Raw genomic sequence first — 21,686 nt, forward strand, 5'->3', positions numbered from 1 at the left:
CCCTCCATATTGTTGCTGTATATTATGCGATGGTTATCTGAGTTTAAGTGTGTGACAGTGTGACAGAAAAGGTCTTTCACTTCATAACCCTGTTGCTGCTGCTATAAAATACAACCAGGCAAGTCATGCAGAGATGTCATCAGAAGCACTGCACACAAGTAAATTTGTTACCTCTTCCCTCACAATGTGCATAGATGCACACAAACACACTCTGCTAATGACAATCTTCCCTCTCTTAATTAGAGTAAAGGCTTGCTGTAAGACTTTGACTTGACTGACATTGTGTCCACTCAGCATTCCTTGGTCTGTTTTAAAAACACACCAGTGCTTTTCCGCACTCTGCATAGCCTATTAGCTGTAGCTTATACTGCTGAATGTCAACATCCCACAATCCGAGCGTGGCCTTGACACGGTACTTCTGTGTCTGGCTATTCGTTGTGTCTCTAGGCAGCAGAAGTGATGATAGGATCGTCAGTCAGGGATAACTTTCATATGTGAAGTTCAGAAATGTCAAAACTTCACTGTATGCACTTCAGTTATAGACCCTTATGGGAAAAGGTTAGATTTCATTGCTATTTTCTCCATGTAAACTCTCCAACATAAACACAGTTTAGTTGTCTGAGTTTGGAAAGAGCAGCGCATTTCCTGGCACAGTCATCGTGCTGTAAAGTGATATACCTTATGCCTAACTTCAGTCATTTCATACTTTTAATTTGGGGCATTGATCGAGGCATTCCTCTAGTCATGTCATTAAAGTGATCACGTTTCAGTTGTTAATGCTTTTATTGGGAACTAAGGACAATGGGCAAGAGCAAGCAAGAGTTGCGAATAGAATAAATGACAGTGAGTGGGTGTGGCTGAGCGATTGGGAAGCCAGCCAAAGCCTTGTTCCACTGCCAGTGAACCACTGGGGAGTAGTCTCCCTCTCTCTAAATGCTGTTTTGTGAGGTGAGGAGCCTGATAAGAGTTGTAATTACCTCATTTTACTGCAGCAAATTGCCAGGTTTCTTAAAAGCAGACAGGCTGGCTGAGGTAATATCAGCAGTAATGAGTATTGTGATGATTGTGGGAGGCTAGTGCTGCCTCCATCTGGATTATTGCTTGGTCACTGCTGTGTGTCTGCTGCTTCGGCAAACCTTAGCAGATCCTTGGCTTATTACTGTGGGATATAAAATGGTGTAAGTTTGTCTGCTCTGTGTCTTTAGTAGCCTATTAGATAGCTACAGTATGTAAGCATTAACCTAGCGTGGTAATATAAAATAACACAAAATATAATTGATCACATTTTTATGTTGACAAATACACCATTTTATTATCCCAGAGCCACAATTCCCACAATAGTGTTTTTTGTGTTTTTTCCACTGCAGGAACTCATAGGCTGCTTTTAAGTGACAGAAGTGCCTGTAGGTTTTTCAATCGCTAGACGTGACTTCTTAAAGGGTGGCTCTTGGCACTGGCTAAACTCAGTCCACTTTCAAGTAAAACCAATTAATCAAGTAATGGTGATCTGGACAAGGCAAATCATCTTTTAAGTTGTGTAACTTGTGTGCCTCTCCCTTTGTGTCTCTACCACAATGTAGTTTCCTTTTCTATAAGCGGGTAAAAATAAAATAAAATAAAAAAGTCACCAGTTTATAGTCTGCAGAAATCCTTAAGTGGTGTCATCATACCAAATATCTTCATGAAAGGAGATCATCTTTCTTCTGTGTGCGTCAGCAGACATTTGAAATTTCATATCTTTCAGTCCAATCAGTGCACATTTTGTTTCACTATATGATGTTGATATAATTTAACCTTGTCATAGAAATGTTAATATCCCAGCTGTTGCTTGTTATAACTGATACTTGAAATGTAGTAAAATACTTTCAAGATTGGCTCAGCTTACAGTCTCTCCTCTTCTCTAGAAGGAATAACTTGAAGTCTTTTATAGTTATGCTTGAAATAATTAGGCTATTAGTTTTAATTGACTTAGGATGGGACTAATTCTTGCTTAAGTTTTTCCAGTTTGTTTCTGCTTAGGGTAAGACATGCAGCCTATGCTTTTATAATCACAAAATTCAGAATGATGAGTATAGTTTCTACTCCCTAAAACTGAGCTCTTTGTATTAACCTCAGAGACTGATGCTTAGTTTTGCCAGAGTGAGGCTTAGATTGTAGTTAAAAAGCTGATGTCTATGAATTTTTGGGGACGTGTCTCTACCTTTGTAGAACCCATGCATGAAGAGAAATCAAACTCCTTTTGGCCTGTCATTAAGAGGAGGCAGAGAGAAAGGAGAAGAGGAAGGAATGGAAGTGAGAAGGCAACAAAAAGAGATGAGTGGAAAGTGAAGATGAAAGACGGCGGTAAATAGAGAGTGAAAAAGCATGTAGGGAAGGAGAAGGAATGCATGGGGATTAAGGGAGGAGAGGAATGAGGCGGATAGATGGGAAGGAAGGGAAGAAGGAGGAGACGGTGGAGGTGCAGAGAAAGCGGAAAGGGTAGGTGGGTGGGTGGGTGGGCGGTTGGGGTTATGATGAATTAAAGATGACACTCTCCGGTAGCCTGGTTTCTAAAGATCACTCTGTCTGCTAATGTAATGTTAATGAATGCAAATGATGTGCCTAACCTCTCTCCCTTGACCGAGGGAGGGAGAAGGAGGGAGAGTGAAAGAACGAGAGCGAAAGAAAAGGAGTGAGAGGTGTGAAGTTATGACAAAATGTACAGTCTCTGCATTACACCACTGGCTGAATGAACGACTGATCAATAATATATGATCAGATGCATGAGTCTGTGTTGCCATGTTGTCACTATAGCTTGTAGGTGGGCATTGACTGCGCATTGACCATGCCTCAGTTTCACTTCAGGGTGTGTGTGTGTTGTGTTTTCCTCCTTTCATTCTAAAACAACTCTATTACAAACCGGTAATAGTAGTATAGAAAGAAAATGTGTCTACTCACCAAGTGTTGCAAGGTTGAATCTTAAATTGTATAAGTCGTGGCAGCCCAGATGTGCAGGGCTAAGGGAATGTCACCTTACTGTGATAAGAGGATAATTTCATCAGGTTCTGCAAATGCTTCATGTTTATTAAGTTTCTGCTGCTGCTATCACTTTGCCTTCTGTTGATCACGTCCTCTACATCTCCTCTCATCTCTCTCTGATACTGACCTGGTCTTATTTTAATGCTGAAAGTGTGCTTTTCCCTCAGCCAGACTCAATACATGTGTGTGTAATTTGTGAGCCTGTACATTCAATCCTGTCTGTACCTCAGAGATGCACGCCTTGTGTGTTCTATCACTCCACACTAATGTCTCTAAGGATGGCAGATTATTTTCAGTTCAATTTTCAAATCAGGCACGTTGTCATTTCTGTCTTTGGGAACACACAAAGGTAACATAGCTCATTTGATGTAGTTCTGTTTTTATCATCTATTTAAAGTGAAAATCCTTCAATATGACTGACACAGCTTTAGTGTGACACAGATTAAAACATTCTCACATCTGCAGAGATTGTCTTCTCTGTTCAACATTTTTATATTTTTGTTTTCCTGAAGCAGTATAATCACAGTTTCCACTAAAATGGTCTCAGCCATGCTGGACTTGAGCTGGTCCTTGTTTCCAGACCGATACACCGAGTTATTTTGTGTAATTTCCCAGGATGCAGTGGGTAAACGGTGCCTGTCTGTGTGATAAACTTCCACACAATTTACTTAGAAAATACTTGTCAAAACTGTTCCCTTTTATATTCATAAATCCCCTGAGTGGACGGCTGATTAGTTTGGGAGATGCAGCATCTTGTTTGTCACTTTGTTTCAGACCCATATTAAGATGCCAGGCTCAGCAGGCTGCCGTGGGGTTTCATCATTGTTAAGTGCTCATTTCAATCCCACTGATTTCTCCTCTTGGTTTTTCATCTCTGTCTGTCTGTCTTTCTCTCTCCTGTTTTTCATTGTTTATCCTACCATCTTGATTCCATCCCCAGGAGAAGATAAACCTTACTTAAATAATATCGTCTAAGGGCTTCAGACCTTCTTTTGGTTTGTCGCTACAATTACGAGAAGAAGGTTCTTACAGCCGAGCATCCAGCATCTGGACATGATTGTCTCATTGAATTACAAAGTGTACCAGCATCCTTGAACAGGAGGACATGGAGGAGGAGGAGGTGGAGGAGAAGGGGGGGGGTGTTGGGGGGTAGATGGATAGACGAATAGGAAAGATGGGAAAGGGATAGAAATCCATGGTGAATTGTCTGCTGTATTGACTAAGGAACCAGGAAGCTTCAGAGAGGCGGTTCAGCACATGTTTTATCGACCGGCAACCACACAATCATACAGACGTGGCCACAAAGGAGGGAATTACACAGACATGTTGCCATTCTGACTTACAAACTGTAGAATTAAAGTCATGCATAAAAGCTAAGTGAGGGTGGAGAGACTGGGCCATCCATTCCTGCTGTTCCTTTCTTCTCTGAACTCTCTTTCTATAGATGTTCTTCGGTGTAGTGCTAGTAATATGTAATCATGCGTGTCTATGTGATGTATCATGCGACTGCTTGCTGACGTGTAATTGTGCGAAGAGAGCTGCCTTATCGATCTATAACGCGGGGCTCCATCAATGTTTAATGCAGTCTCCCTCACTCTTTCATTTCTCTCCCTCCCTCTCTGTATCCCCCGCTCTCTATCTGTGGAAACAGCCCACCATTTGGTATTGATCTGTCACTTGCTGCTAATAAGAAGGAGCTGTGCTTTCTGGGAATGGGAGCTGTAGGCCCCTCGTCTTGAGTCGTGCTTAAGGCTCGGTTTGCGACTTCGAGACTTTGACTGGTGCGCTGGCAGGGTGTCAGCTTGAGCAAGCCTTCCACAATGAGCCGAGCCTCATCCATTGCCAGATTTAAACTAATATTCTGTGATGTAGTCACAATACATCCTCCGGCATCTTTGCAGCTCTTTGAATCCATTTAAGGCCGGCTACACTGACACCTACAAGCTATTGTTTTCCAACAGATTTATGAGCCATGGTTACATAGTCAACATTAAGCTTTCCGTGTTAATAATTTTCCCACAGACTGAACTGCTTGTGAACCTGGCTGTGTTTAATTTATTGGAGCTTGCAGGTGGAGCTGACATGGCAGAATATGAATGCAGGAGAAAACACTCTGGGCTACCCTCCAAAGTGGAGGGACTGCAGTGACATCTTGACTTTCCTTGTCTTCTAAATAACTTGGTAAAAATGACAGAGAGAAAGAGGATGAGGTGGGAGCACTCATTGTTTTTACAAGCTTTTTAATGGCCCAAGCTAAGGAGTAACCCTGTGCTAAGCTTCTGGAACCCAGGCAGTGAAAGGAATAAATAGGAAACTAATGTCCTGGCATATAACAGTAAAATTTATTAGTCTATAAGATAATCATAAACTTGGACTTTCTGTAAAAACTGTATTTTGAAACTTGATTGTTTTGTAGGTCATAACATAACTTATGATTTCAGTAATAAAGCCAGTGTTGCTCTTCTAATTTTTAAAAGCTTTTGTAATTAATGTGGGCAGCTCCTTTAAAATGAAACCCTCCAAATCCACTAATGTTTTAATGGATAAACGGTCCACCTAATAGCTAGTTTAAAATTTACACAGGGGACATTTACCAAGTCCCCTGTGACTGTGGACAGGTGTGTGAGCTTTGACATGATGGCTGTGTGAGCCCCACCCCATTGATAATCACCACTTAGCATACTCCATTAACTCATCTGCTACTTTGATATTCTGCTAATGGTAGATATTAGGTCACGTGACTCTGCTCATCCACCACTCCCATGGGCCCTTTGACCTTTTTTTTTGTCTCGCCGTCTTGCACCTCATTCCCCTTCCCCTTCCCTACGTTTAAAAGGAAATGGAAAATGGTCTACCAAGTACATGTGTGATTTGACTAAAGCTTCTGTGATTTCCCTTGAGAATGGGTTGGCAGTCCCAACAATGCAGGCTGGTGCTGAAAGGCTGTTTCATGCTCCTATCTCTCCAGCTGACAGCAAGCAGGCAGGCACGCAGGCAGGCAGGCTGGAGCTGGCTGGCTGGCTGGCTGGCTGTGGAAACAAGACAAGGCAAGGCTGATCTTAGGGAAATTGAAATACTCTGATGGAAGCCGGGTGTGAACAAGGCTGTCACTGTAGGTGTACACTGAAAATTGCTCTCTGAGTTGGCTGGTGCATGTACAAGTGTAGTGTGTGTGTGTGTGTCTGTGTGTCTTTGTGTTAGCATGCGTGTGTATTTGAATTACCAAGGCTAATTGGTTTCATGTCTGAGGACAGTTTCCTCCAGTAAGTAGAGATTGAGAATGAAAGGCCTCTTTCCTCCCTACCGCTGGCTTGTCACTCATCCTTACCTCAATGTACTTGTTTTTTTACCACTTGAACTGCAGATGACGGGCTTTGATTGTTCCATCATTTGAAATGATTTCAAAATCACTGCAAGTTCAGTGAGATTTCCAACGAAAAGCAACAGCTGCAGATGTGTGTGCTTTTAAGTAAAAGGAAAGGAAGCTCAGGACTGAGACCTCTTCTTGAAACCTGCAAGAAGTGCATGGTTTTTCACATTTAATCAGACCGAGATTTCTCCCTCATCAACATCACATGCGGGTTGTGCAAACCAGCCATTTGCTTGATAAGATATTCGTGCCAGAGACACAGCAAAAGCAGTTTCTTGGAAAATTCCCCACACATCCTATCTAATACAAATCATCACACAGACATACCAGTCACCCCCTCTATCTCCCAGGTTTTATCTATTTGAGCACAACAAACACAACTGAGGGCATGCTGTGGCAAGGGACTTAACGAATGAAATATGCTAAGATGAGGAGTTTAGGGCAGAGAATAAACTGTCTGTTACTGGGGAAATTATGAATCTATCATTACACCGCTGAGGCCAACATGTCACTCAGTCCACCACTCTATAAATCTGTGCAAGAGAGAGACAGACGGGACCAGTGGTTTGTGATAAGTGCCATATTTCTCTCTTATTGTTTGAGAGCTAAATATGAGGTTTCTGGCTTTCAGTGTGCCAACAAGGCAGATATTAATCAAAACAGGCCTGACAAACTTGGGTGAACTAACTGCCAGACTTATTTGTCTACATTGTGGCACTGAAGATTGGTATGAGGGGAGAGAGCATAATCTTTATGTTCTTATATTTCACAGATATTACACTTCATATTATAGAAGTCCATAGAAAGGTAGATAAATCCACCTCCTTCTCTGAATTGTTCTCTACAGCTGATTCTCTTTTATGAGGATCTAAAATTTTATTGTCTCATTTTTGTTTTTTGCAATGGTGCAGCCTAAAGTCATTTAACATACATCTTCACAGTGAAACTGCAGCATCGTTATCATTAAAGCTCTCACGCACACAGAGTGCACGTACTTTAAAGTATGTACTGTAACACTTTTAGAGGACTCCATCTCCACCTGGCTACACAACGTGAAATCGTCACACAAATACAAAAATATCCACCATTTTATCCACAAATGACTGCATACTATACAAATACTTGTGCACGTGTGCGCATAAACAAAGGCAGGATGTGCGAACTGTAGTGCCATGCTCACACAAAGAGAACACAATACAAAGCTCAGCGTTTAACAGCATGACAGAGGCTCTCAGACATCCCCTCCAGCAAAGTGCCAAGGATTTGCTTCCATGTCTCTTGTCTTAACAGAAGTCTTAGCAGAGATGGGAGAAACGCTGTGGGGATTCATCTCCTTTCTGCTCATCAATGATAGTGTCAAGTGATCACTGGGGCTTGAATACAATTCAGCTCTGTGGAATGATACTCAAAATAGCTTTTTTTGATGCTAACGACTTTCCCTTTTTGTTGCAGAGACCCTGATGGACACTCGGGTGGCCACAGCCGAACTGGGCTGGACAGCATATCCCAATTCTGGGGTGAGTCTGTTGCTAACACACACACAACCACACACTGTATGTTGAGTATTCTTCAAACTCTTTAAACTCTTGGTGGGTTGATGCATGACATGACACAGAGGACAGAGGAATAGGCAGGAAAGCAGGCAGGGTGGGAGCATAGACTTAAGTAGTGCCCAATGTAGCTCATATTATGGGTATTATTTTCTCAGTGTCCCGGTTTGTAATGACTTAATAACATAATGGGTCCACATAAGCCCCAGAACACAGTACCTAAGTCCTTGTAAATGGAAGCTGGGGGGGATACCATAGACATAATGATACTGTAATGATACATTTATGCAGGGAAGTGGAGGTATTAGGATGAAACAGGGGAGGAGGAGCCAAGAGGATGAAAATGCTCTGGGCTTTTCAGGTTTAAAGAGAACTATTTTCAACTTGCAGGTATTCTCATACATGAAAGAAGTAGAACAAAACTGTGGAGTCATGAGAACAGGCACAGTATTCTATTCCCCCCCCCCCTTTTTTTAAGGAAACACAGTATCGAAGTTTTATTGCCCTATTACGCTAATGGACCTAAGGAGGGTTTAAAGACTGTGTTCTCTGTGCTGTAATTCAATAATTCAATGAAAAGCTTCATAGCCCAATACTGATATGAATCTTGCAGCAGCTCTCCAGGATAGACAATGGCCATTTCCTGCATTTTCTGGGTCTTTAGGTCTTTATGAGGCATTTTACACTCGTGCAAAGGGAGCCTTTATTGGTACTAAACATGAGTTTTGGCTGTTTAAACATGTGAGAGTGTGGCAGCACACATTTGTTTTGTCTCCCTGAAGGAGTACTAACTAAAACAACCTGGAATCTCTTTGGATTGTGTGTGTTTGTGCACGCACAATCATATTTACAGGATCTCATATGTCGGACCTTGCATAGTGTCAGCTTTTATTGCCGGGAAACTAAGCATCTTTTAAAAATGTTATATTGATATTCTCACTTAACAATAACAATCCATATGTCACAGAAAATGTTTTTTTTTCTTACATGTGAATACAACATGAGCTGTAACATAAGTGAGCAGAGGCTATGCACTTGGAAAACACTGGTTCATTTGTTCATGCACTTAAAATGGACAGCTGATGAAGTTCCAGATCAGCCAAAGCATCTAAACAACAAAAATTACATCTGTTTAAAATAGCTATACCGCAACAATAATAGGGAGTGGGTGTAAATATTTTTTGAGGCAGATTTTCTGTGTGGGTGGTGTGGGACAAAAAAATACATAAAAATAAAATAAAAAAATAGCACAGTTGCGTGAGCAAGAAATCTGATCAGTGCTAAAAAAGAAAGTCTCCAATCTTACTCAGAAAAATTATTTTATGTCTGCTTTTTGGGCCAGTGTGCATCATATGATGAATGTGTTAATCGCCACAACAACATCACCATCCTCCCTGCTGGGTGCTGGTGGGACACCGAGTTAAGGCTGATTCATGGTTCTGCGCTGGTTTGCATAGCTTTATGTGTACTGTGTAGGATGAATTTCTGTGCAGTCCTCCATCATCCAAACAGCATGTTGCCTCACATCGATGATGCTTTCCATAGGTCAAATGCTGATTGGTTGAAATGGAAACTTGAATCAGTTTGGGGACAACAACAGCAAGGTAGCACAAAGAAACACGATATAAACGTGTGGACAGGAGAAAGCAAGACTGACTATAGAAAATGCACACAGGGGCAGCCAACAGCGGTGGTTGCTGCACGTTTCCGCCTCTTTGTGGTTCAAAGTAGCAACATGTAGTTTTGCTCAGCTCCACCTAGCACCACATGTATGTAGAGGAAGTCGTGTGTGTGGACAAAACAGACTACACAGTCTGTGTAAGTGATATACAAACACTTGTTATGAAAGGTGAGCAAACAGGCATGAGAGCGGTCTATGGCAGGGATACTTGCTTTGCATGGAAGCCACTTGGCCAGTTAGATGGACAACAATAACATACTTGGTACAAGGATTGACGTCTGGTCTGTCCTCACCGACCTTTGCTAGAAGACAAATACAATCGCAACAGACTGGCAGGGGTCAGGTGTGCAGAAAAGTAAAAGCCAAAATGGACATGGATTTTTTTCTATATAAAAAAAACTGCATGGAGGGCTTGTTAGCATCTATCCGATACCCATGCCCAACAGGAAAATAGATCATGTAATCATTAGTCAATTGACAGTTTATAGTAATAACAATGATTTCTTTGGTTTTTGCAATTTGCTTTAGGCACTCTGTGATTTTCACCCTGAATTTTGTAAATGTTTTTTTTATTTTTTGGTTCTGCTGGGACAACACATGACTTTACACTTGCATGCCAAACAATGAAAGACTTTTTTCAGTGGAATAAAAACATTATTTTGTTGCTGCTGCCTGAATCACTTGGATCACACATTGTTTTTCTCAGAGAAAAGGAAATATTCAGTACTGAGCAAAGACATCTGCAGTCTTATTTTTAATCAAAGCCTGTTCAGTTCAGCAAGCCTGCAGGCACACAGAGCCTCGTGCGTATGTTGAGCGTACATCCATTGTAAAAGTTCAGGCAGTGAAAAACCAGCTGTGGGGAGTCCCACTCAGTGGTCGATTTCTGTGGCAGAGCTAAAGATGTTATAAAGCCTGTAGATTAAGTCCAAATGTAAAACCATTACATCAGCCTGTGCATCAGTTTGTTTTCCATGCAGCGAATAATATTGAGTTTAAGAATCTGATACACTCAATGTGTCAGTCGGAGTATCATATTCACAGCTATACGTTGCAGTCAATCTTGTAGTCAATGTCAATGAAGAGATCCAGGATCCAGATTCCTTGTATGGATTTTAAAAGAAATCTGTATCTGTGTGGTCAGCTGTGCACAGCAACAGCAAAAGTGTACTAGTGTTGTTCGTGTACTATTCTATGCATCTTATTGACTTTAATAACTTCTCCTTCAGGAGTTCATGAGTAAAGTATTTGTTTTTCTCTTTGTGTGTGTGGTTGAGCTGAGAGGTTAATTTTGAAGGATTACAGAAGTAGTGTCATTAGTTCCAGTGGTGTAAACATGGGGACATCAGGGTTAGCTGTATGAATGTGTAATGGAGCAGAAGAACACTCGTATGTGCACTTGTGCTAAAAAAGCAAGGAGAGCCCTGAAGGTAAACAAACATCTACATCAGTGATGATGCAATATATTGTTATGATTTCTATGTCTATTTGAATTGTATATATTCTTTGCCCCCATTGAGAGCTTCACCCTCTCGTGTCTCTGTCTCACCTTTGCCCTTATATGTCAGTCCTCTCTTTCTCGCTTTCTCTCTCTGCCATCTTCCAAAATGCACACAGTCACTCTGTGATGAATTAAATATGGAGTCCCAGAAAGGGACATGGCCCCTGACCTTGCTCATACCGCCATGTGACAGAGCAGACATGAACCACAATGACTCACACACACACGCTCAGGCACACTGTAGCCTGACTGAAGTGCATTTCCATGCACTCATAACTAATGTGATTATTCACAGCTTTCAAAAATGTCTTATGAAACTTAATCCTAACTTAATCCTAAACATGGTTAGTAATTAGACAGAAAATTAGCACACAACTACATAACCATGGTAGAAAATTGATTTCACAGCCATGTACAGTTAGTTAGACACTTATAAGTATGTTAATATGCACCTTTCTTCTTAGTTTATTGTTTATACTTCAAAATTAACCTATTTGTGTCCATTGCACACAAAAACAAAACAAAAATAAACAATACAAAAAGAAAACTGACTGTCCAAAAAGATTTCCCACATAACTTTTTATTAAATAATTTTTGTCAGTACTGATACAAAACATGGTAAGAAACAGAGAGGAAATCGGATTACTGCACAATTCAATGTAAGCTGGGGTTTTAGCTATCCTACTTTTGTTGTGGCTGTAAAGTGTTATCTAATTTCCTGCTTGATTTCTCGCAGTAATCTGGTTTCCCCTGTGCATGATGTAAACATAGAGACAGTGGAGAGGAGAGAATAAGAAAAATGACACGTTGGCTGTTGTGCTGCAGGCATTCAGGGAGGGAATTTTATGAGGTGAGGAAGGGAAAGTTATAAAAGACATGAGGAATGGATGGAATAGATATTTTGTAATTTGTATAAACATCTAAAATCTACAAAATCAGCTTGTTGACACCACTATGAAGAAGAAAAACCTTTTGAGTAAAGGTGCTACTGGTTAGTTTCCTTTATACCTCCTTCTTGAATTATCTTGATAAGAGGGGAATGAGATTAGGGGGAGGTTGCAGTAAAGGGATGAGAGATGAGAGGAGCAGGAAACAGACATGTAGTTGTGATGTTAAAAGGGGCTGAAGTGGTTGCTGGATCAGGAAGGAGGCTGGGGAGGGATTAGAAGAAGTGAGTGAGAGAGGGTAAGGGATCAATTGTGTGTGAATGGGCCAAAAAATGTAGCCTTGCAACGTGTGTGTGTGTGTATGTGAGAGAGAGAAAGCTCGGGCTAACTCATATGACTCTGGAAGGTCACAGACAGAGTCCAGGCTTCAAGGTTGGACACTTTTAGGGAGGGGGAGAGGGGGGTGGTATTAGGGTGTTGGGGGAGGGGATATGTGGGGTCAGCGGGTGGCATTGGCAGCACTGACACTGAGAGTGCTGTCAAGCGTAGACGAACAGGCAGGTTGGTTTGATTGTAAGGGGCTTGGGAAAGGAGAAGGATAAAGAGTGGGCCGAGCGAACAGAGAGCGAGAGGTGCGGAGGATAACTGCTGGGGGAGACGCAATGGACAGGAAAAGGCACGGTACGGTGGGCCTGAGAGCTCAGAGCAGTGCAACTTGAGAAAACTGATGAGCAAAATGAGAAAACAGCTTTATCAATTTGATACAGGAACAAATCCCACAATAAAAAAAACACTAAAACATTATACTTAATATAATGTATTGCATGTATCCAGTGCAAGCCTTGGGTTACTGGCGAGCTCAATTTATCCTCCCAATTCAAATACACCTAATTAACTGTGAAATAAAGCTACAGTATGTTAGCTGGTTTTAACCTTAGTGACTGTAACTGTATTATGAACAAGGTTAGGGTGCATGCAGATAATAAAATTAGACACACTTTGCTTAATTGGTTTACAAGTGAACAATAAAACAACAATGGCAATCATATAAAAGTCTGATGGCTCTTTCTGTATTATTTTCCTTCTTCACTTTTTGATGTCTTGCTGTCAGGAATTGATGTAAAGAAAAAAATCTGATTGCACTTTGTTATAATTATAAACTGCAGTGTTACTAAAAGCACATCTCGGATGGTCTCATTAACCTAAGCCAAGAAAGTGTTGCTTTGTTGTGGTCGTTTTAATTATTTAATTAAATTTGCTGTGAGCGTTTGAACAGTGCATTGCTAAATGTATCAGTGCGACAAATCACAGGAGGCATGACACATGATTTATTGCCAACATATGCATGTTTTTTAGAAAATGGCTGCTTAAAAGTTGGTGTTCACATCAGGCAGAAATCCCTCTGTCCTCTGGTTGTAACAGGTAGGGACAGATTGGATCTCACTCTGACATGTTTGTTTGTATTTACTCTCTCTGCTTCTTCCACATGTGGGCTTGTGTGTGCTCAGGCATAAATTGAAGTGCTTGGGAGTGTTGTTGTCTGTCTGCACCTGTATATGTGAGCGTGTGGAAGTGCTGCTAGAGGAGAGGCTTTATTTTTGGGGCGGGGGTGCCCTGGTTAGCTCCCCCTCCCTCACTGTGTCCCGCGCTTCAGCGGAGCTCCTGTGGACCTTAGCTGGACAGGTGTCGGCATACACTCAGCGATTCCTAAAGAGCACGGATAGATCCATAACGGCCATTTCACCATCTGCTGACCAGACTCAATATATCTCAATTATTCATACTCTGGAAGACAGACAGGCAGTGCCTCAGCCGGCATAAGGGAGCACAGGAGGGAAATAGACAATGAGGAAAATGAAAAAGAGCAAAAGGCAGAGAGGAAGAGACAAGAGGTTGATTGAATAGAGTCAGAGAGAGATGGAGAGAAAAACCTTAAAATAAAATGGAGACTGCGACTGAATAAAATAGTCTGTACCTAAATGCTCCTTCTTGTAAACAACATGATCAAATCCAGGGTCAGACTTTAAGTAAAACTAAAATGAAGCCATCGCATTATTTAGTTTTTAAATGTGATTTCAGAGCAAAAGCATAGCAGACTTTAAAAATTCCATCACTATGTTTAGATGAAGCCTGGCACTAATGTCATTGGGCCAGACAATAATAAAATACTTGCAGGTATTTTAGAGTTTATTTTTTATTTTTTGCTTCAAATCCCTTTGTGATCTGTGAAGTTCACTTGAGCACTGTAAAATATTTGTAAGTACTTATTCAAAACATAGCAAGCAAGGATTTAGGAGGAAATGATTGACAGAGATAAAGTTTGTGTGTGTGTGTTTCCTGATTATTCATACCTTGAAAGACAGACAGGCAGTGGCCCAAAGGGCATAATCAGGGAACAGAGGAGGGGAAAGTAAAGTGAAAAAACTGGAAAAAAAAAACTGAAAAGGGAGAAAGGGTGTTGATTGAATGTAGATAATAGGAGTCAGAAAAAGATGGAAAGAAAAAAGACAAAGGATGAGTGAGAAAGAGGGATGGAGGTGAACTTTGAACCTGCCCAGCTGAAATAGGATGAGAAGAGAAAAATGACAGTGAGTCATGCTGGCTGCACTACAGAGGCCAGGTGAGAAGAGTGCCTTCATTACATGCATGCGGACCCATATGTTCGTGCACACACACGCACACACACACAGCCTGATGGAAATGACGTATATGAATACACCGAGACATGACCATATGTTTACACACACTCCTTATACACTCACAAGAATGAGTTATAGAAATTAAATGTACTGAACATGCATGTGAAAATATATCAGACATGTAGCTGTGGGAGACCTTTTTCATTTTATTTTCTTGGTTATTGAGTGTGATTTAGGGCTGTAGCCAGACAGCTGAATTTGCTCTAGGCTCAGACATATCTGCTCAGCGTGAAGATCACACAGCACATCAGCAGCTTTCTGTCTGTGTGTATTTGGGCGTGTGGGTTTGTATGTCTGTATAATTAGTCTGTAGAAGCATTCATATTCCAAAAACCTATTTGCAAAAGACTTAATCAAAAAAGCAGCAGATACATGCAGAACACACTAAGCATGTATGCCACACAAACAGAATATATGCATTTTTTACTGGAGTTAAGTACAATTTTGATGTGCTTGTACCTAGCAATTTCCATTTTATATTACTTTGTACATTAGTTTCACAATTTTGCTTTTAAACTAGAGTGTGATTTATATCCAAAGTCCAAAAACAGAAACGATTAATTCATTAATAATCTGTCGACTAGTCAGATTTATTAGCTGTAACTGAATATACAGAATTTTAAACTTGCTCCACCTGCAGCAGCAGTAACACACTTAATAATGTGGTTTTATGCCATATATAAACACAGCATACCTCAGTCTGAGGTATTAAACCAGTACTATATTTGCTTCCCTTACACTTGTAAAGTAATATTTGCTTTTTACTGAAGAAGATGATCTAAATCTGCCACTACACTCTGATTTGGAAGGTAATATTTCTTCATTTGTTACCTTTTCCATTTTCCCATTTGAAATGAAATAACATGTGGCTGCCTCAATTATTGATTTCCCTCCTGTGCCCCCCACCCTTACATATTTCCCATGTAAGGATTCTCTTGGATGTGCTGGAACCAAGGACATTTTCTTTTTCTGTCAAAGAATAAATAAAAGAACAAAGTGATAGAAGTAGAGCAAGAGAAAGGAGAAATGAGTCTCTCCTTAATTTGGTATGAATTTGGAGGAGTGTGAAGAAGTGGCTTGAGGGTGAATCGTGTGTGGGAGTGATGGTGTGTATGTACCTGCAGTACCTGCTATATTTCAGCAATCCTACAGAGTTGGCAGAAAAAAAAGCAGTAAATCCTTTCTTTCTTCTCCTCCATCTTTTCTGTTTCTGTGTCATCTCTTGCTTTTCTTTTACTCGTTTTGCTCCATCTACACCTAACCACCGCCCACTGTACCCATCTTCTCTTTGTCTTTAGTGCTGTCAGGTTTTATGTGTCGCAGGATTGGTATGCACACAGACACACGTACACAAATACATGCAGATAAATGCTGCAATTTTCCTGTATGCACTTTTTGTAAAAGTGTCCCAAATGGTCTTGACATTGGTCATGCAGGTCCTGATCGGTGTCATATATGTTGTCTACTCTAAATTATATAACCTGTACTCTTTACAGACTTTTAATTTCCTGCCCTACCTGCACATCCATCACTGCACACCTCCAGTTTCAATACCTATATATGTACATGGTCCTGGTGAATTATTCAGTCATTCTTCCTTATCATCCTCAACAATAGATCCATAAGGTTGCAGAGACTGTCAGGTTTCAACTACACTCACAGCTTGAGCCTTTTACTCATTTTGACTCAAGGCAAGGTTGCTACTGGTAACTGAAAGCCCTGCTGAGGCAGTGTCGGCTGCATGGTTTCTCTGAAGGTACCTGAGTGGGTGTTACCAGGTGCATCATGAGATAAAAGTCTTCAGGAAACGGCTCTGTGTCTCACACGGTTACATTAACCTTTTTTTCTCCCCTCTTTTTAACATCTTAGTTGAATTAATTAAGGTTTTACTGATTTATTTTTGGGCCTTGATAAGTGGGTAATTGTATGATGATCTTCATCAATAAAATTAATTCATTTATGCCACAATATACTGCCCAAATTAGGGATGCAATGAAATGAAAATTCTTGGCCGAAACCAAAAAACAAAAATGAGGAATCCAAGGCCGAAAACTGAAACACCAAAACAAACCATATTATGCCAATTATTAGTACCATTGCATTAAAATCACTAAAATCAAGGCATTGCAAATGCACAACTTAATATTATTGTTTCAAAGAATAAAGCAATTGAAAATATTTATTTAGCACATTCAAACAATGCACAATATAAAATAAAATAACTTAGCTTGACCCCACTCATATGTACATTACGTGTACATTTTATTTAAATATGGCCAGTGCATAAATAAACATTTATGCATATATAGTAAATCTGAACAGCATAGCCTGTCTATGATTTTTTGAGACACTGCAGGATGTGACTGAACACATCAGACAACGAGGGCGCGCTGCGCGCTTCCCCGTCTCTAAGCAGGTTCTACGCATCCACGTGGCCTGGATCATTTCTAGTGCGCGCTGCTTTATTCCCACATCCAAGTATGATCTTTATAACACAGATCAATACCGTGATGAAGTGCAGAGAATCCGAGTAGTGAAACACATGCTGACGGACTACAAGTGTACTTTTTAACGCTTTCACTCCGCAGTCCGTCTCAGCATCTTTGCTTAGAAGACGCTTTAGTGCTGCGTTTAAAAGAATAACGCCAGCTGCAGATGCATCAGAGGAGCTGATCTCTTTAGTTAGTTGCTCAAATGGAGCAAGCAAAGACACCGCAGATATGCTGGAGCGTCATCACAACAACATCCTGTTTCGGACCGTGTTGTGTTTCGGTGGCTGAAAATTCGGTGCATACCTAGCCCAAATCACTGTTTTCTTTTGTTTCTGTTAAAAACTTGAGTCATAACATGCCCAGTACAACACAAGTTTTTTTTTGCGTGGGCAGCAGTGGCTCAGTGGTATAGCAGGGTTGTCCAATAACCGGAAGGTTGGTGGTTTGATCCCAACTCCTCGCTAGTCACTGTTGTGTGTCCTTGGGCAAGGCACTTTACCTGCATAGCCTCCAGTGTACTCATTGGTGTATGGTGCTCTTTGCTGGGCTGCCTTAAGCAATGTCCCCATTGTGGGTTTGTTAATGTTATTAAAATCACCATAATAATAGTTTGAAAGTGTTTTTTGCCATAATTCCTGCCTTTAGAATACATTTTCAGTAAGCAACATACAAGTCTGTTATTGTCTGCCATTAATAAGACTATGGAAATTCACCCAATGGTCCTAAAAACAACAACAACCATCATAATTTGTTCATCTAGATAAATATAAATAAGCATAACCTGCATTTTCTTAGGGACTCATTCTGAGAGCACAAAATTCTAAAAAGCTACCAAAAGGTTTTTAATAAGAAAATGTCGAATAGCTTTTTATTTATACTCATTTATACTCTTTGCTTAACACCTCAGTCTGAAAATGTATTGATCAGTTAATGGGAAAAGCCAGTCTTCAAGATTTTGCTGCTGCCCAGACAGACGGACAGTGTTCTTAGTTGGGTTCAGTCAAACTGTGTGTGACTGTAATTATAGAGTGGCTTGGATCTGGCAGAACTGGGAGTGTTTCAGACATCACCATTTCCTCCCCATCCATCACATTCAGCCAGGCGGAACTAGGCCTCAGATGCCCTACAAAATAATCATTCCCATGCAACTGCCCTGACAGCAGCCCTCATTCAATAACACAGCTGATCAGAAATGATAATAGCAATCATGCCACCGCATATTTTAGAGGCTGCAGTCTGGCAGTGTGTGTTTGAGGTGGCAGATGAGGTGTTCAGAATATGGGAATTTACAAGAGTCTCAAAGTTTGTGAGGAAATGAGCAAATGAAGCTGCAGTTATTGCACAAATGCAACTGTTGCTTCATATGACATGTCCATGTCATCAACCACAAGGTTGCAATGCAAATATCCTCATTAACTTAAAGGGGTATGAAATCTGATTTGTGATTACTGTCAGCGGTGTGCTTTTGCAAAATGAAGAGAGCATCTTTCAGCAGGGGTGCAAAGAGTTCAGTCTCTACCTCAGCTTTTCATGTTCAGTTATGATCCACTGTCCTTCTGAGACCTTGGCCTTTACAAATCTGTCAATGAGAATTTCACCTGCATATGTTCTATTTCCTTTTTTTTCTCTCCTTTTCTCTCTCTCTCTTTTTTATTTATGCGTAATTATTAAAAATCTATTCTGTAAAGGTATACTCTTTCTGCCCCAGTACAATGTTGACATGAATAACAAATAGGCTCATTATTGAAATGTCCATCCCAAGCCTGTAATATGAAAAACAATCTCATGCTCTCCTCCACCCACATGGTTTAGTCCCTGCAATGATAGATGAGCAGACAACTCTTGGTTAGAAAGTATTCACAAATGTGGCAACCATTCCACACGCGGTTACAGATTTAAACACAGCATTGCAGGCATGCTGTTGGTGCAAACTGTATTTCTTTTGATCGGTACCCTCAAAATCAAATACTGTAACTAAAAAAGGCACGGTCAGTTAGGGACAAAGTTGAGTGGTGGAGTGTTTTTGTTTTTTTTTGGTCATTCTGGTCTAATATGTAGGACTTGGTTCCAGCAGTAAAAGCCTATCGGCAAACTGGAGAATGGAGGTTTTCATGGTCATTCAAGAAACGGTTGCCAGACACTATTATCTACTATTTTCAATAGCATTTTATGAACCTTTCTAAGCGGAATGTGGAAATACTGTAAGCTGCTCATCACCCAGCTGTGTTCAGTATGTCTGAGCATGTAGCTGTATTAAGTGGTGCTGATGGATTTGAAAATGCAGTTTGTGAGTGTGACTCCACCGAGGATCAGACGGCAGACTGGAGGTTAAAGATCAGCTGAGTGGACTTTCTCTCTTCAAGACATCTTGTGTGAATTGACTGAAGTTGAATGATGAGCTTAAAATAGTCCAGCCTTACCTTTAAGTATGTGTGCTTTAGCGAGAGCCACAGATGTGCCTATTGCTACTGAGTAATGCTCTAAGTAATGTTCTTTTGATGAGTGAAGGCTGAGTTATAGTATGTTAATACAGGAGGTGTGTTTTTGCCTAAGTGGAGTGCCACAGAACTAGAGAAGAAACATAAAGTACTTTTGCACAACATCTAAAGAAGCCTATATATTTAGATAAATACTAGTTTAGGACAGGACATCAGAATGGTCTTTTCTGGTGTTTTGTGGGTTTCATAAGGACCCGGGTCCTTATGAAACCCACAAAACACCAGAAAAGACCATTCCTTTCCTACAGAGACAGAAGCTTCTGCTGCTTGCTTCCACTCTGTATTAGATGCTGTGGTCCTCTAGAGCAAGACTTCAGCCATTTGAGCTCCTCTGTGTTATTTTAGTCTTGAAAGTAATGGCAAGAGATCAATGTGATGAATGGTCTTTATGAGGGCAGAGTATTGATGGTTTGATGGCAGTGAGCTGAGGCTGTGGGAAGAGGACCATCAGCCTGAATGTATTACCACCCCCTCCCTTCTCTCCTCCTTGATTTCTCTCCATTCCTGTATTTTTCTTTTATCCATCACTCTGTCTACTTTGCTTTCCTCCAGCCTCCCTTCTTCAGCTCAGCAAGCCATGACTGGTCATTAACACAAAACATTAAGTGCTCTATGAATCCATAGCTCCTTCATCTCCTCGCTACTGCCCATAAAACAGAGCAGCCATAATGACACACACACACACAATGGCCACACTTGACAATCACAGGCAGGGTAAAAAAGTCTCCTGTATTACTGGTAAAAGCAAAGCTATTAAAGTGGAGCCAGTAGTCGGTGCACAAATGAGTGTTGCGTAAAGATGCTCGCAATATTTGTCAGGCCTCTCATCAGCAAAAAACTTTGTGAGATTGGTAATGATAAAATAACTCAGAGACTTTATAGAGACATAAAAAAAGAATAAGCGATGTTGGACAGTGTCTATGAAAGAGCTTCTGCCTGACTTGTTCTTATTTCATCATTATCCAGTCCAGCTTCTCTCCTCTCGTCTGTGGTTTCTTACCCGAGTGCCGCAAAGAGACCATTATGTCTTATCACCTGAGCTTATAGAAGATCCACAGCAGCAAAATGTGAAAAACACTCCCTTCTCTCCTCCATGTCTTATTCACTTTGAGCCGATATCAATGACACGCATAAACTAAATATATACACAGCTCAGGAATTAGTTTTTTATAGACAACTTTTTGAAGAATATATGGATGCAAAAACCAAGGAATTCCATTATCAGTAAGGTGACAGGTGATGATGTCTTCTCTTTTCTCTCTTATCTGGAAAGGTCATAGAGATGTCACGGAGCAGCTCTGCAGATAGATTTGGTTTAAATGATGTAAAATGTCTGGGGGAAAAAACATAGAAAAAAAGAAATGGGGCCTTGGCAGTGTAATGGTGTGGCAAGGACATGTGATGCTTTTATAGATACCGTCATGTGTTTCTGGAAAAGAAGCACCTGTCACGTGTATTTAAATGGTGGGCAAACACGAAGGATGCTGAGGAACACATAGGAATGTTTTGGACCTACAAAAGCAGAAATGTGACCTGGAGCTTCGAGCTTTCAGCAGCAAAACAACAGCTAGCAAATCAATATGTGGCCGGTAAATCAAATTAAAAGCAGCACCTTTTCTGAGCACACACAAGCAAACACACCTCATGTGAATACTAAAAGAGGATGAGAGGAAATTGTGTCCCAAAGTTCGATTCCTACAAAGTAAACTGTGATAGTTTTGTTTTTCTTTGACACAATGGTGACACTGAATATCTACTGAGGAGGAAATAAAAAATTGGAGTTCATTATTATATGAGCCAATGAATTTCTGGACAGATTCTGGATGGGCATTATCAGAGACGCCTCGGGCTCCTCTCTGGCGTGAAAGATGGCGGTCATTTGGCTAGACGAGGGGCGGTGAGGACCCCCTCCTAGACCCCGGAGCAGACGGGTGCAGAGGAGCCTAGGGCTGGCTGTATTAATGAACAGGCAGTGCTGAAAGGGACAGGT

At 40.8% G+C, this 21,686-nt stretch overlaps 1 protein-coding gene across 2 annotated transcripts in view; it reads left to right on the top strand.

Moving 5' to 3' along the window:
- ephb1 (EPH receptor B1) overlaps positions 1 to 21,686 on the top strand; it is a 131,705-nt gene that overhangs the window by 33,547 nt on the left and 76,472 nt on the right. For both annotated transcript variants that reach the window (XM_028426851.1, XM_028426852.1), the window contains exon 2: positions 7,841 to 7,905. In XM_028426851.1, the coding sequence (XP_028282652.1) occupies positions 7,841 to 7,905 (65 nt within the window). The remainder of the gene's footprint in view (positions 1 to 7,840; positions 7,906 to 21,686) is intronic.

The sequence above is a fragment of the Parambassis ranga genome, chromosome 17 (assembly GCF_900634625.1).
Source record: "Parambassis ranga chromosome 17, fParRan2.1, whole genome shotgun sequence".
NCBI lineage: Eukaryota > Metazoa > Chordata > Actinopteri > Ambassidae > Parambassis > Parambassis ranga.